This window comes from Lacerta agilis, chromosome 6 (genome assembly GCF_009819535.1).
Source record: "Lacerta agilis isolate rLacAgi1 chromosome 6, rLacAgi1.pri, whole genome shotgun sequence".
NCBI lineage: Eukaryota > Metazoa > Chordata > Lepidosauria > Squamata > Lacertidae > Lacerta > Lacerta agilis.
In genome coordinates this window covers 67,025,521-67,040,056 of record NC_046317.1, presented here as the reverse complement: position 1 = coordinate 67,040,056, position 14,536 = coordinate 67,025,521, and the positions used below count along the sequence as shown (strand labels likewise).

The following is a 14,536-nucleotide window of genomic DNA, read 5'->3' as shown; positions in this document are numbered from 1 at the left end:
CTCAAGCACATTCCAGGAAATGTAGGTTGGCACAATTACAGTGGATTAAAGCATTCTGTTGCTTCAGTACAACAAACTCACTTTAAGAAATAAATAAATGGGCTTTTTGCCTTTAGGATAGTGATGGTGAAATGTATTGGAAAGCATGGGAATGAACAAATGAGTAATGGGGAGACATCTAAATGCCCCACAAACAAATCAGGATGGATGCAGGGTGAATACTCATTGTAGTATAACCTCTCTGCAACCAAACCAGAACAAATGTGTAATAAAGACCAAAAACAATTAAGCCTCCATCTAAGTTGCATGCAAGCAAATCAGGATGAATGCTCAATAAATGGGTTGTTTGAAAGAACCCAACAAAAATTGCAGAAGCCATAGTGTGTCTTTAAATGAGCAGTTTTTCACATGAGTTTTGAACTAAAACCATACCTAAAGTGGGTATGTCATCTCCCAGGAACAATTGTGTCGTTCCAAGAACTTTGCCCACTTTGCATTTCTCATTCGTGGAGCTTAATCAATGTATGATCACAGGAAGGGCCCAAAACATCTGCCATAGCCTTCGCACAAAGGAAAGGAAAGGAGGGGTGGGTGGGTGGGTGGATGGATGGATGGGCCAAATGCATGCTAAAAAGTGTTCTGTGCCAGTTAGAGATATGCTACATATGACAGGGTGCTATAGTGCACTGTCAATGCTTCTGGGGTCTCTTCTTATCTGCATGCTCTGGATCAAGACTACTGGAGGGCACCATACTAGGGATGGTTGCCTCTTAAGCAATACACACCTTCCTGAACTAATTGCAGTCATTAACAGTCGTCAACAGGTTTTCCACACCCATCAGGCAATCACCCATTCCCACCACCCTTCTGAGTAATACCCCTCCTCACTCTCTCACTACCCAGGTTATATTTCGCAAATGCATAGAAATCGATTTGGTCTGTGACCGTTTAATAAAATTTGATTTGATTTGATTTGATTTGAATGCATAGAAATCCTGCTATGGCTTATTTTATGGCTATGTCTTATTTTAGGAGAAACAGGGTATATATAAGGGTCTGGTGACTTCTGTTTCAGTGTATCTGAAGAAGTGTGCATGCACACGAAAGCTCATACCAAGAACAAACTTAGTTGGTCTCTAAGGTGCTACTGGAAGGATTTTTTTATTTTGTTTTGACTATGGCAGACCAACACGGCTACCTACCTGTATCTTTCTCTCTGTTACTCTGTTTGTCACTGGCTTCTTCCATAAAGTTGCCAAATCAATATAAGTGGGTGTTGCAGAACCTGTTTGGATGTGTGCGTTTCTAGGTAGAATGCAGCCCTTAGATACAAAGGGCTGCCTTTGATCATAGGGATATTGCATGTAGCATACTGGAACTGGGTCTATCACCCCCTCACCATCTCTCTTCCCCCTCCTGCCTCTGCCACTTTCTGCAGCACATCCTGGTGGCACAGAGACAGATCTCAGTGGCAGACAGTGGATTAGAGGCATTCCGCCAAGCTCTCCAATCCTACACAGAAATCACAGCCGGACAGAGCAGCTGCCTACAGTAAGTCTTCCAGAGTTTGACTTCCATAGGCTGTTTGGATGAGAAATGTTGTTAAGAACAGCAATTGTGGCCTTTGTCGTACTCTCCATCTTCAGGCTATTAATTTTAACTCACTCTCCCAAACAGCTTGGTGGTATTATTTAGAAAAAAGATACAGGGTTGCTTTATAGTTAATGGGGGGGGGGTCTATAAACTAAATTGCCCACCTAACATCCCCCATAAAGTAGATGAATGCTGCACTACAAGAGACAGACTCATTACAGGGAAATATTATTACTCTTTTTATGTACAGATGGCAAAACAAACAGAAGCACAGAAAGAAAATTGCACACTCAGATGATTGTGAATGCAGACTCCCCCCCCCCTTTTCCTAGTTCTGTAATTATTTTTCCTGTTGGAAAATGCATTAAGTAATTGGAAACGTATTAGTAACTGCCTGTATTTTACTTCCAAATACTGGGGGAAAAAACTAAAGCATTCATCATTGAAACAGTGAGAAAGGAAGAGTCAGCAGATTAAGTTACTGAATTAATGAACATACAGTAATAGTAATAATAATAAAACTTTGGGAAGGTATTAGCATTAATCAATTATCTTCATGGGAAAGTTGGCACAATTCCATTGTTTGCTGCAATTGGCTGTGTGATGGCAGTTCTTCAAGGCAGGATATGGGCTGAAGGAGCATGAGACTATGACCTTGCTGGGTCTGAAACTATAGGAGAACCAAAACACACCCATCTTTCAGAAGTTACACTTATACAAATTTTTCTCTGCAGTTCTCCAACCAAATAATGTTTGGAGAAATGCATATTTTTGGGGGAAAGCATGTATAGAAATGAATATGTTAGTGAAAATAACAGGTAGTTGCTAGCAAAAATGTGTACATTAGCCAAAACTGCACAAACACAAGTGTTTATTAGGAGAAAGACACACCTAAAAGGCTGAAGCATTTTAATGAGGATTTTTTAAAAATGAAATTTGCAAAATGTTGCAGAAATGTGGAGAACCAAATCTAAGATTGGAAAAATGAGAAACTGAGAGATCTGAAATGAACAAATCCTTCGATCCCCAATCACCACCATCCCCCAAAACATTAGGCCAATTCATCTGTGCCGTGACCTCATCACAGTCACCCACATTCCACATCACTGGCAGGAAAACAACATGGGTAAATATGCCTTAAGACTCATAGGAGAGTGGAAGAAAACTTGACACAGGGCTACTATTTTTGTCAGCAACCTCGTGTGAAGTATAACAACCAGTTCCATTCAGGAAAGGTTCTGTAAACAGTTCCTATTTAATACTAGTATCAATTCTTGTGAGTGAAGAATATCGGCATGTCCAGCAATTTCATTAAAAGTCAAGGTGACGTGGAAGGTCAAAGCATCAGATAAAAAATTCCATGTCTGCTCTTCTAGGAAAGCAACAACAGAAACGCAGCCTTGAGTGACTGAAGATAAGTAATTATGGTTCAAGAGCTAGGCTGGCTGTGAATCCTGGGGTCCCATTTATATAGACTATACACTGTCTGACATGTAGCGATAACATTTCCCCCTAATGGCCTGTCTTCTTTTCCTGCAGTGTATCTGCCCACAAACTGTCGAGCGATGCCTGCTTCATCCTCTATGAGTTTTGGCAAGATGTGGCTTCATGGAGAAGGTTGGCGGCTGCTGACAATTCATGCAGTATTTGTGGGGAGGCGGAGTGGCGGGGGGGAGGCCTCAAAGCTGATGTCCAGTTAGCATGGGCCAGTACTCAGGGATGGTGGGAGTTGTAGTTCAGCAACATCTGAAAGGCACCGCATTGGCTACTCCTAATCTCAGAAGTCACCCATAGAAGAAGAGGTTCCAGAAGACATGCCTCTTGTTACCCCCAGATATAGATATTGATATTGATATAGATACCATCCCGACTCTCCCCCTTTCTTTGCAGCCACCTGCAATCAAACTACAGTAAGAAGTTTCAGTGTGCCATCATTGACTTATTGGACTCTCCAGAACTTCTGACCACCATGCTCTTTCCAGGTTGGGTACTAATCGATGCAGATTTGCAATTTTGCTTCCACCATTTTATTGCTTCTTTTTTTTAAGTGCATCAGACCTAGAGATGGGAAGGCCTGGAAAAAAACAAGAAAAATGGGGAGGGAACCAGTCCCCCCCTTTTTTCCAAACAGGAAAAATTGCTTTGGGAAAGGGGAAAAAACTGGGGGCCCCCATTTTTCTGCCCCCCCCCCAGGTCTTTCCATCTCTAATCAGACCTCTTAACATTACATCAGAAACAGGTCACATAGTGTGTCTCTATTCTGATCTAAATTTTATTTGGCATTTCAGAGCTGTGTTCCATACATCATGGTCCTTAGAATAAGTTGCAGTTATTCTTGCAAAAGAAGTACTTGAAAATTATTAGACTAAATTGTAGCCCAGTCTGTCCATTTGAGCAGGGCTGGTCGAAGCCATTTTGGCACCTGAGGTAGGCCCCATAATGGTGCCTTGCCCTCTGCACCAGGGAAGAAGGGGTCGGGGAAGATCTATATCAGGAACAAATGGGGGGGTGGGAAAGAAAGATTGACAGCGGGTTCTCCTGCCCCAGTGGACCCTGCTGCCTAAGGTGGTCACCTCACCATGCCTCATGGGTGGGCCGGCCCTGCATTTGAGTTTTGTGAACCCTTTGTTTTTGTTTCCTCAGCTTGCTGGTGGATCATGAACAATAACTGATCTCCCCAACATGGCATTCCCTCAAGGCAGCCAGCATGTGGATGGAGCAAGCATTCTCTTCAAAAGACAGCCTTCCTTCCAGGGTTGTCCTCCCACCCTCTTCGGTGTTGCTTTTCTCATCTATATTAATGTGGAATGCTTTTACTTTCTTTCCTTCTGCAGCTTTGGGAATGGGGCAGCACTTTGGAATGCACCTTGCAATCCTTCCTGAGCGTCGTCTTCCTGCCACCTCCTACCATTTTGACATTAGGACTTTCACCCAGAGTAATGCCATGGCCTTGCTAGCCTCTTTGACGATAAGAACAGCCTATTATTTTGAATTGTTGGTGCTACAACAGTCGGTTTGACCATCTGGCATAGTGTGATGTACCTCCACTGTCAGAGGCAGTAGCTATGGCTATGAATTCCAGTTGCTGGGAATCACAGGTAGGAAGAGTGCTGTTGCGCTCAGGTCCTACTTGTGGGGCTTCCCATAGGCATCTGATTGTCCACCCACCATATGAACATGGGCCTTTGGCCCAATCTAGCAAGCTCTTCCTGCATTCTGAGGATGGTGCCACAAAGGGAGCACAATTCATACACGTTGTTGTGGAGATGTGAGGCCATAATTCTGAGATGCAAGGCCAATATTGGAGCTGTATATTGTCATCCCACAAAACTCCGGAGATAAATTAATGAGAAGGCAGAACAATTTTTAGGTCAGCTATAACCAGCTCTTTCCTGCCTTGTGTCTGAGGTCATTGCAGAGTGCTTAGGAAACTTTGATCAAGGAGGGTAAAATTAGAAGATTCTCCAGTAAGGGTCAGTGTTTTGCATTAGGGGCTGTGTGCATTTTGTGATCCTGCAGAAGTGAAACAACAACAACTATACATACATACATACATACATACATACATACATACATACATCCTGGTCTGACCTCTGATAGCTAGGTGCCATATCTGCAATGTTCAGTTCAAGTTAAATGGCAGCTCCTGACCTTTTCCAAATCTGCCTTACTTGTTAATGTGATTTTTCTGAGCATCACTTCCTCAATTTATTGATGCATTGACAGTGTATTGCTTACTAACAAGCTTAAAGAAAAGTGGTCCAGCTCCTAGTGCTGAAGAAGGAATGTCTGAGAGGCAAATAGGTCATAATTAGCATCAGAGCCAGAATAGACAATGCCATCTATGGCATCACAGTACCATGAGTAGCTGACAGAGGAAATTTTGCCCTCTTGTTTTCTTTGTTTCAATATAGACATTTTGCTCAGAATCTCACCAATATACATGCAGCAAAGGAGTATGACCAGTGCTATTTTTCGAGGAAAAGAATTGTGCCGGAACTCACCGTGAACTCCTCCTTTGTTCTCTTAAAATGGCAATGGCGCCCACCTGAGAGGTGCCAGAACTGAGTTCCAGTGAGTTCCAGCTGAAAAAAGCCCCAAGTGTGAGTTAGGCAGCTGTGATCCTACAAATGCTTATCTGAGAGAAAGTCCCATTGAACTCCATAGGAATTACTTCTGCATATACATGAATAGAACTGCACTGTTAGGCTGTAGTCTTATGCATACTTTCCTTGGAGAAAGCCCCAATGGGGTTTCAGTAAACATGCTGAATTGAATTCTTGATCTTAAAAAGGGATATCCACTGGGGTGCCCTCCAGATGTTGTGAACTACAACTTCCATCAGCCCCAGCTAGCATGGCCAATGGTCAGGTATGATGGGAGCTAGCATGGCTTATGATCAGGGATGATGGGAGTTGTAGTCCCCAGCATTGAGGTGGGGGGAGACCCACCAGGTTAGCTATCTCTGATCTAATCAACTACCTTTTTTGGCTTTGAGAATATTCTCAAAGAAACATTAGGAATATAGATGAGCATCACCAACAGAATTTTAATTATCCTCCTAAAAATAGAAAACTTGGTGAAAACAGTGTCTCTTGGTGGGTGGGTGTGTTAATTTTATGTATTTACTGAATTTCAAGATTGCTCTTCTTTATCCATAGCAATCACAGGACCATTTCCCACCAATTTCTCCAACAATCTTAACACACATGGTCAATAATAAAAACACATTTTCATCTCAAAACACAGCAGTGTAGAGGAATAACCCAGGGTTTTGAACAACTAAATTACCCTCCATCAACAGAGTCCTACAGGTATATAAAACACTCAATGCTGTCCTTTCACATTGGTTTTTCGGGTGGCTTGCAAGACTGCAAATAATATAACACATAACAAAAAAGAGAAGAAAAACAAATAATAAAGCAACAATTAAAAGCATCATAGAACCAGCTCAGTTTTTAACATGAAACATGGTCCTGAAATGTCTGTCCTTCACACATCATCTTATTAAAATCTGCAAAGAAAAACAAAGCATCAGTGCCGAAGAGTTAAACACTCCCCTCCACCCTCTCTATTTCTTCTCTGCTTCAAACTGCCCCTTCCTACAAGTACTTTGCAAAGGTGAAGGGGTTGCTCAAATGGGTGTGACGTATGGCTGTACCGTGATGTATGGTTTGTCCCTGCCGCCATGTAGAAGCTTCCCCCTGCACGTCGCACTTGGTGGGACAGCACTATAGGATCTCATCTCTCAAATGAAAGCAATTTAGCTCACGTGTGCAGTGGCTGCTCAGCATAAAATAACCCAACATGGAATGAATCTCAGGTAATTTATGTCACCCAGTCAGTGCATGCGAGCTGAATTGCAATCGCTCCTATTTAGGAGCCTGTGGTGCATATCTTCCCATGAATCCCAAACCAACTAGCCTAGGAGCAGGGTGGTCTGCCGGACAATGATGCAAACAAACATGGCCTCCTGAAAATTTGTCGCCCAATGCAACTACCTGGTTTCCGCTCCTGCAAATACGTCTCTGTCCCTAAAGGAAAAAATTATTCGCAGAAAGCCCTCCTGCTCCTCTCTTGTGGTTCTAGATGGCAGCCCACTGCCAACAGGCAGCTCAGCAAAATTCATTCTGCTATGAATAAAATGAACCTGAAACAAAAGCAACAACAAAGAAGAACAGAAAATTGCACGCTTTTAAAATCAAGACATTGATTTCTCTGAAGTGGCACTTTGCCATCTGTACCGCGTTCTATGTTCTGTGAATATTTTTTCCAGTAAAATAAGGAGTTGTTTACAAAACGAGAGCGGGAGAGAGAGAAGCAGCTTCATTTATTTTACTAATGCCTGGTTATTTAGTATTCCTTTTGTGTATATTCAAGGCTCTGCCTGTATTCAGTAACTGACACATAGCTGTGTTACCCAGTTTTCCTTATCTCTTAATAAACAATTCCACACTCCTGGACTGGATTGGTTGAGTTTTAAGTCTGCCTCCTCTGATGAATTTTCCTAAATGTATTTGGGTGAATAACCAAAGCTAAGGAGAGTGCAGGTTCCCTGATGGAACTCTTCAGATTAAAGCCACTCAGAAACACTTATTCTCTTATAAATAAAGTGAACCTTACCACGCATACAAAAACCTAAAAAACCAAGGGAAAGCATAAAATAGTGAGCTTTTTTGGGGGGGGGGAACCAAGGCATTGATTTCTCTGAAGTGGCACTTTGATGCTTTGCCATCTGTATTTTCTTTATAAATGTCGTGCCTTTGCATTCATATATATATATATATATATATATATATATATATATATATATATATCAGGTTCATTTTGAAATGCCTTGTTTATTTGAACATTTAGGGGGAAAGAACACACGACAGTCTTCTTTAGTAGTGGAATCTGAAGGGAGCCTTTGGTAACTACAGAAGCTGGGTATTCAGTACAGGATAAGAAGCTAATCCTTAGATGATATGATGGGATACTTCAATGTATTTTGAGGGCATTGCTTGTGGGTTGCCTGGGTGCCAGTAACTGATGTGAAAGATTACAGGGGCAAATGTCAGTGGATCTTCAACGACACTCAGGCATATTTCATTGTCAGCTCTAGTAAGCAAAACATCTGAGAACTCGAATGGTGCTTTCACGAGGTGCCAACATTACTACTGGCTACTACTGATTCTTGCTCTCTCATAGCAGAGTTAGCACATCGGTGATTGCGTCAAGCCCATTAAAACTTGGTTAGATTTACATCTGCCACCACCCACCTTTAAACAAATGTTCCCCACAAAAATACTTAGGCTGGACTAAATCACAGGCAGCTAGCTTTGCAAACAAGTGAATATTTTACTCACAGCATTACAGCAAACATCTATTGGCAGTAAAACAAAGATGAAAAAGGTTTTCCAAACAACTTTAAAAAAGAAAATAATTTGGCTTCTTTACAAAAACCAATCTCGCAATCTTCAGGTTAGCAAAGATGCAGGCTATAAAATGTAATTTTAGAGAAATTCAGTTCACCTGCAGGGAGCCATGGCCACATGACTCCTTCTTCATTTGTTCCAGGAAGAACAAAGGGGGGGAAACTGAGCGGACAGGGAGCAGAGGCTGCTGAGAGCCGGCTAAACCTCACCTACTCATGTAGCTAGAGCTCAGGGCTCAAGTTGACCTTTTCACGCATGCAAATGTGAGTTCAATAACTGTATATTACAACATGATCTCCTCCTAGGATTGTGTGTTCCCCTCTCCTTCTGTGTGACCAGGAGGAGGAGTTCAAAAGCTTCTGCTTCCACACTGAACTCTGGTTAACATTAATTATGGTTAGTTTAAGCAAGCTGCTTTCAGAAACCATAGCCTGAAGTTGGTTTATGTGGGAGAGCATCTGCTTTGTATGTGGAAGGTGCTGGGTTCAGTCTCTCCAGCATCTCTAAGTAGCACTGGGAGGTAGCTACCCTGGTCTGAAACTGGCAGTTAGGGCAGAGTCTACATTCAGCTGAAGCTGCTTGTCTACTCCAGCCCCCACCATTGCTTAGGATGTATTTGTGTGCTCTGTGTGTTCCATGAGATCATGTGAACACAAGCATGTGCACACACTAGCACGCAGCCATTGGAGGGGTGGCAAACTTTCATTGTTTCCAGAGCACAATATTGAGCGAGATGGGCCTATGGTCTGGCTCAGTATGAAGCAGCTTCGTATGATCCTATGTAAACTGGTAGTCTTTGAGCCCAAATATAGCAAAGATATTGCATTAAATATATTTTCAGGCATCTTGGAGTGCTTTCTTATTTAGAGTTGGTAACATAAAGGCACCACCCTCCCTTTTATGTGGGCCTGCATAATTTTGGCATCAGGTGAAGGATGCTAGAAATAGTCTCCATATGGCAGCCTTAATGTTTTGAACAGCTTGCTGGGTGGAACCACCTGTATTTTGTGGACACTCCACATGGCACCACTGGGCATTTTTAGTCATGGCGGCCAATGGGGTTACTGAAACTCAGGGTGATCCACATGGCAAACTGCTCTACATTTTGCAGCGATCATATGGAACAGTTGCCATGCAGAGACTTCAAGCAGTCCCACAGGACAGCTTTAACTGACTGTCTTTGCTCTGTAATGTCCAGAAACAATTTTATCCACCTGCCTATTACCCTTCAACAACCGCTGTCCTCTTGGGGCTGATTTTACAAACCATAACACTAGCCCAAAGAGGTGGCTCTATTGCTTTGTGACTGACTGCACTTTACTTGTCCTGTTGTGCTAAAGATATATGGGGAGAGGCATCTTTAGAGATGGCAGGATTCAAATACAGACTACTGAACTTACAAAACTGTGCCCGCTCCATTGGCACTGGAAGAGATACATGGTTTGTCCTTCCTTCACAATGTATCAGTTGTTCTACGACTTATCAGTGTTGTTGTTTGCAGTGGGCCATCATCTGAGGCCTTTTTTCTTTCTTTCAGAAGACCTACTATCTGTTTTGTGGTCTAGTGCTAAGACGGGCAGAAAAATCAATGGCTGTTACATTAACATCAATCACCTGTCTTATTTTACCAGGTTGTTGCTAACATTTATGCAACCGTTCTTCATCAGATTAGGTTCATTCTTGAACCTTTAATGTACTGTTCAGGGTCAAGGGAAGGACTGTCCTCCAGTCACACAGTTTTAACACCCGCCACTATTTCTCCAGCACTCCTTTTATCAGTCGTACAAAGGGGATCTGGTGATGGTGGTGTTTTCTTTTGCAAGGGAAATCAAAACAGGCCACATTTCCATTTGTGAAATTACTGCAACAAGCCCCATCTGCTTTCACAAAATGACAAGAGACCTAAAGATAGAGAGCATCTGTGATTTCTCATAGGTGATTTTATACAAACAAGGCATGCAGAAACTCAGATTTGGTCCATAATTTTGTAGATGCAGCAGGAGTCGCCTGTTCTGCTTCCAATTACTGTCACTTTACACCAGTAAGCAGAATTTCACCCCATCCCCATGACTCATTTATGCCACTGCTACAGCTGGACTAACCAATGAGAATTAAGCTGCAATCCTGAACTCACTTACATGGGAGCAAACCCTATATAAATCAATGGGACTCACTTCTTGGTAGGGATGGGGGAGAAATTGGATTCAGTTCACATTTAAAGGCAAACCTACCAAATTTTCAATCTCCAAAACAGTATTGGAAATGAAACACAGCCATACTTTAAAATTTGAACTTTTGCAAATTTTCTGGTACATGTCTCCAACCAATGTTTACACAAATAGATGTCTTGTGGAAACCGCATACAAAACAGATATTTATTATAAGAAATTTGCACTAACATGCTGAAAACTTTTCATGAGGATTTTTAGATTTAAAACATTGCAAATTGTTGCAGAAATAGGGAGAACTGAATTTACAATTGGGAAAATGAGAAATTGAGGGAACAAAAACCAGCAGATCCATCTACCCTTACTTGAATAGGCATTGTTAAGATTGCAGCCTTAGTTACCTGCACTTGTACTTTACGGATGCTGTTTTGAATAATTTAATACTGAATCATAGCTAGATGTGTCTCCCTTGCTTCTTTCTACTCAGTCCTGCTCAACATCCATACCTTCAAGTGTCAGTCATGCATGGTTTTACTGACATTTCATTAAATTTGTTATGGGTTAAGTTTTAACGTGATGGGGTTATGATCTTCATGCATGTTGACCCAACATGTTGCCTCCCCAAACTGGGATGTGCATCTTCCCAGCCCTGCTCCTGTGCAAGTCAAGTGCCCCCACAAGATGATGGTGCCCAAAATGGCCACCAGCTCTCACAGGGAAAAACAACGTCCCAGTTTTTCCAGGACACTTACGGGGTATGTTAATGATAATCATACTTACATTTAATTGCAATATTTTTGTAGCCCACCCTGGAACTATACCATAGAAATCACCCTAGAAGTGCACACAATAAACATGTGAAGACACAATGGGGTTCAGAAATGTATGGGGAGCCTCCATGGATGCAAAAGGTCCCCTGCTGAAGACAATCACCTACTAAGAACCAGTAGGTGATTGAAATAACAGTGGAGGGGGCTGCTCATCCCATCTAACCCACTCTCCATACTATGTGTTAAAAAGCAATTGAAAGTAACTCTTGAAAAGGGCTACTGTTGCTCCATCTGACACATCATGGGAGAAAATTGGAGATGGTGTCCAAACTGATTCTTAATAAAGTGTTTCCAAAATTTGTGCTTTCCCACCATTGAGCTATTCCTGATACATTTCCTCAAAACCAAAGATTCTCTTAACAAGGTTTCTCAGGACACAGTTTGAAATCCAGTTTTCTAGAACCTTCCATATTGAACAATGTGACCGTTCACTACATCTGGCATCTGTATTATTTGCTGTTTGTGGGTTTTATATCCCAGACTGATGCACTGCCAAAAAGAGAAGAATTCACCAAGGATTCAGCAGAAGAGGGCATTGCTCTGCATAAAAACTGTATATGGGAAACAGCTGCTCTGAGTTAAATAGAAGTACAACACACCAAAGTGGGAAAGACTGTGACCAGGTAACATGTGCCACCTCAGTTTGCTGTTGCGTGTTGTTGATAAGCATCAAGGCTGCTGTAATTCCTTTTCATGGTTCTTTATCTTTAAAATGGACTTAGACGGGACAGCCCTTCAAAGTGAGGATACCTCCAGACAGACAGCACTTCAGTTTAGAGGGCTGTCCTCTGTAAAGTCAGACACATGGACACCCTACAGCTTTAGCATTTCTGCTTCCATCCCTGAGAAGGCTCTTGCCTTGTGACTCTTCTGGCACCACACTTGCATAAATCTACACTCTCCTGGTGTCTTTGAAGCCCAGTTTTCCCCACCACAGAGCAGGAGGGCCAAAGTCAGGTCTGCCCATGTGGTCATCACAGCTGGGAGAGTGAGAAATTGAGTCGGAGTCAAGGAAGGCACAATAGCGGGGGAAAGGCCAAGGGGTTCCTTCCTGCTGTGTGCCTGATGCTCCTCATCTCTCCAGCAGAACTGCCCTGTTATGTTTGCTGCATAATAGATGAACCAGACTTTCTATCTGGGAGTGGCAGCGAGCAGCCACCGTCTCCCTCCATCTGTGTAGCAGAAGGGCATCATGTCAACACAGGAACTGTGTGGAAATGTGCCTGGCATGCTCAATAAGGGAAGAAAGCGACTGTGCTCTGGGCTGCTCAGCATGACTTGCCAGAGGGAGCATTAGCAGGACCTTTCAGGAACACAATGGTCAGGGTCAGGTATAACAGCACTCTGGGTTAAGAGCTGTTGACCACAGGAGAAAACCCGCCTTTGGTTGGCTGCAATCACAGAAGTGAAGGGAGAGGCATGAGTGATGTAGTGGCTGTGGCAACAAGACTTGCTGGAAGAGGGTGGAGGAGCCTTGGCCTACCACAATCTGTCTAGATAGAAAGGAGGACTGTGGACAGAACTTATTTCCAAATTTAAGCTTCCAACCACAGTGAACAATTCAAATAAACACAACATTGTAATATTCTGCAGCTTTCCTGGCTACTGAGAAGTTGTTGCTTTAATCAGCAGAGCCTGAAGTGTATTTCCGAGTACTACCAATCCCTATTGCATCATCTTGGGTTAATGGCCTTTTTTGTCCACCTGGCTTTTTTAAAAGGTACCTCCAGCAGAAGATGAGACAGGGAACTAACCATATCATTTGTCAGGGTATGACTTCTGCACTGCAGGGAGTAGGGTTGGATTACCCATTGGGTTCCTCCCAATTCTACAATTCTATAATTCCTGCATATTGGTGTCCCTCCTACCAAGAGGTGATGCTCTCAGCTTTTACACACTTAGAGGGTCATGTGAGCCCTTTATTACAGGATATACAAGAAATTGGCTACCTACAACAAACTGAATTAACAACCATCACCCTGAAGTTTGGCAGTTGAAATATGATAAATCCCAGAGCATTAGAACGTATAATCCAATCAGTTTGAAGTGAACATTTGATGAACTCTTTTAACATTCTGCCTCTTCAAGGTGCTGCTAATTTGATTGGTCACATTGAAATCACTAGACCGTCCTAAGAAGAGAGAAGTTATAGGTGTTTAAGTTATTCCTTTGAGATAGCAGTATTTATTCCAATAACAGATGGAAGTACCCAGCCCAGCACACTACTTTGAGGAGAACACAGATGAGGAAACGCAGGCAACTCCACTCAGTAGGAGCCCCTCAATGGTATGTTCCCATGGGCCTTCCCAACCTAAGGACATAGCTCTTTTGCCTCCCTCCAACTCACAAGTTGAACCCCCAATAACATTGCATCCCATCCCTTCCACATTGTATTGGTTGAGGACCCTTTGAGTCAGAATAGCTAGCTCCTCAAGCAGGTGGAGCCAACTACAATGCAGGCCTTGCCAGCCTACCTAAGGCTTCAGGTAGGCCTAGCTCTTTCCTAAGAAAGCACATTTCAGAGCTTAGCTAGCAGGATTAGTGGATGCTGCTCTTTGCCTGACCTTGTTTCCCTCCTCCCACTTCCCTTGGAAATTCAAGCAGGACAAATACAATATACACAGGGAACCAAATAATTGAATCTAAACAAGAAAATATGCCCCCTCCCTCGTGTCCATCTTGCAATGCCAAGGTGGTGTTAGAAGGATGGCAGCCTTCCATTGCTGGGAGATGGCAGCTATTGCTATAAGGTTCTGCGTCTTTGCTGTACCTGGAAAAGGGCAGTGTTGACTTTGGTCCACTTGACATTTAGCATGGAAGGCAAGGTAATTCCTCTCCTGAGCATGCCTAGAACAGAGAACAGCCAATGGACCTGCCTTCATGGTCATTACTTAGCTGAGCTGCCCCTCATTAAATGTTAGCTCCTGTTCCCTCAGCTGAAGCCCTCCATTTTCTGTGAGGCAGCTGCCTGGCTTACCATTCATGGCTGGTAGGAAGTTGTTTGTATGAAGGTCATTGATGTACTCAT

General features: G+C 42.8%; 1 protein-coding gene and 1 long non-coding RNA gene across 2 annotated transcripts in view; one reads left to right on the top strand and one right to left on the bottom strand.

The window, feature by feature from the left end:
* Positions 1-4,635, top strand: part of NECAB3 (N-terminal EF-hand calcium binding protein 3) — a 57,267-nt gene extending 52,632 nt beyond the window's left edge. The window contains exons 8-11 of the mRNA XM_033153285.1: positions 1,439-1,551; positions 3,133-3,210; positions 3,484-3,575; positions 4,237-4,635. Of these exons, the coding sequence (XP_033009176.1) occupies positions 1,439-1,551; positions 3,133-3,210; positions 3,484-3,575; positions 4,237-4,265 (312 nt within the window). The 3' untranslated portion in view covers positions 4,266-4,635. The remainder of the gene's footprint in view (positions 1-1,438; positions 1,552-3,132; positions 3,211-3,483; positions 3,576-4,236) is intronic.
* An 8,700-nt stretch (positions 4,636-13,335) lies between these two features.
* On the bottom strand, positions 13,336-14,526 carry LOC117047799. Its single transcript, XR_004426777.1, has 3 exons — positions 14,486-14,526; positions 14,279-14,355; positions 13,336-13,639 (listed from the first exon to the last, which is right to left on the bottom strand). It is a non-coding gene; the product is annotated as an uncharacterized LOC117047799 (long non-coding RNA).
* Between the last annotated feature and the right edge of the window lie 10 nt (positions 14,527-14,536).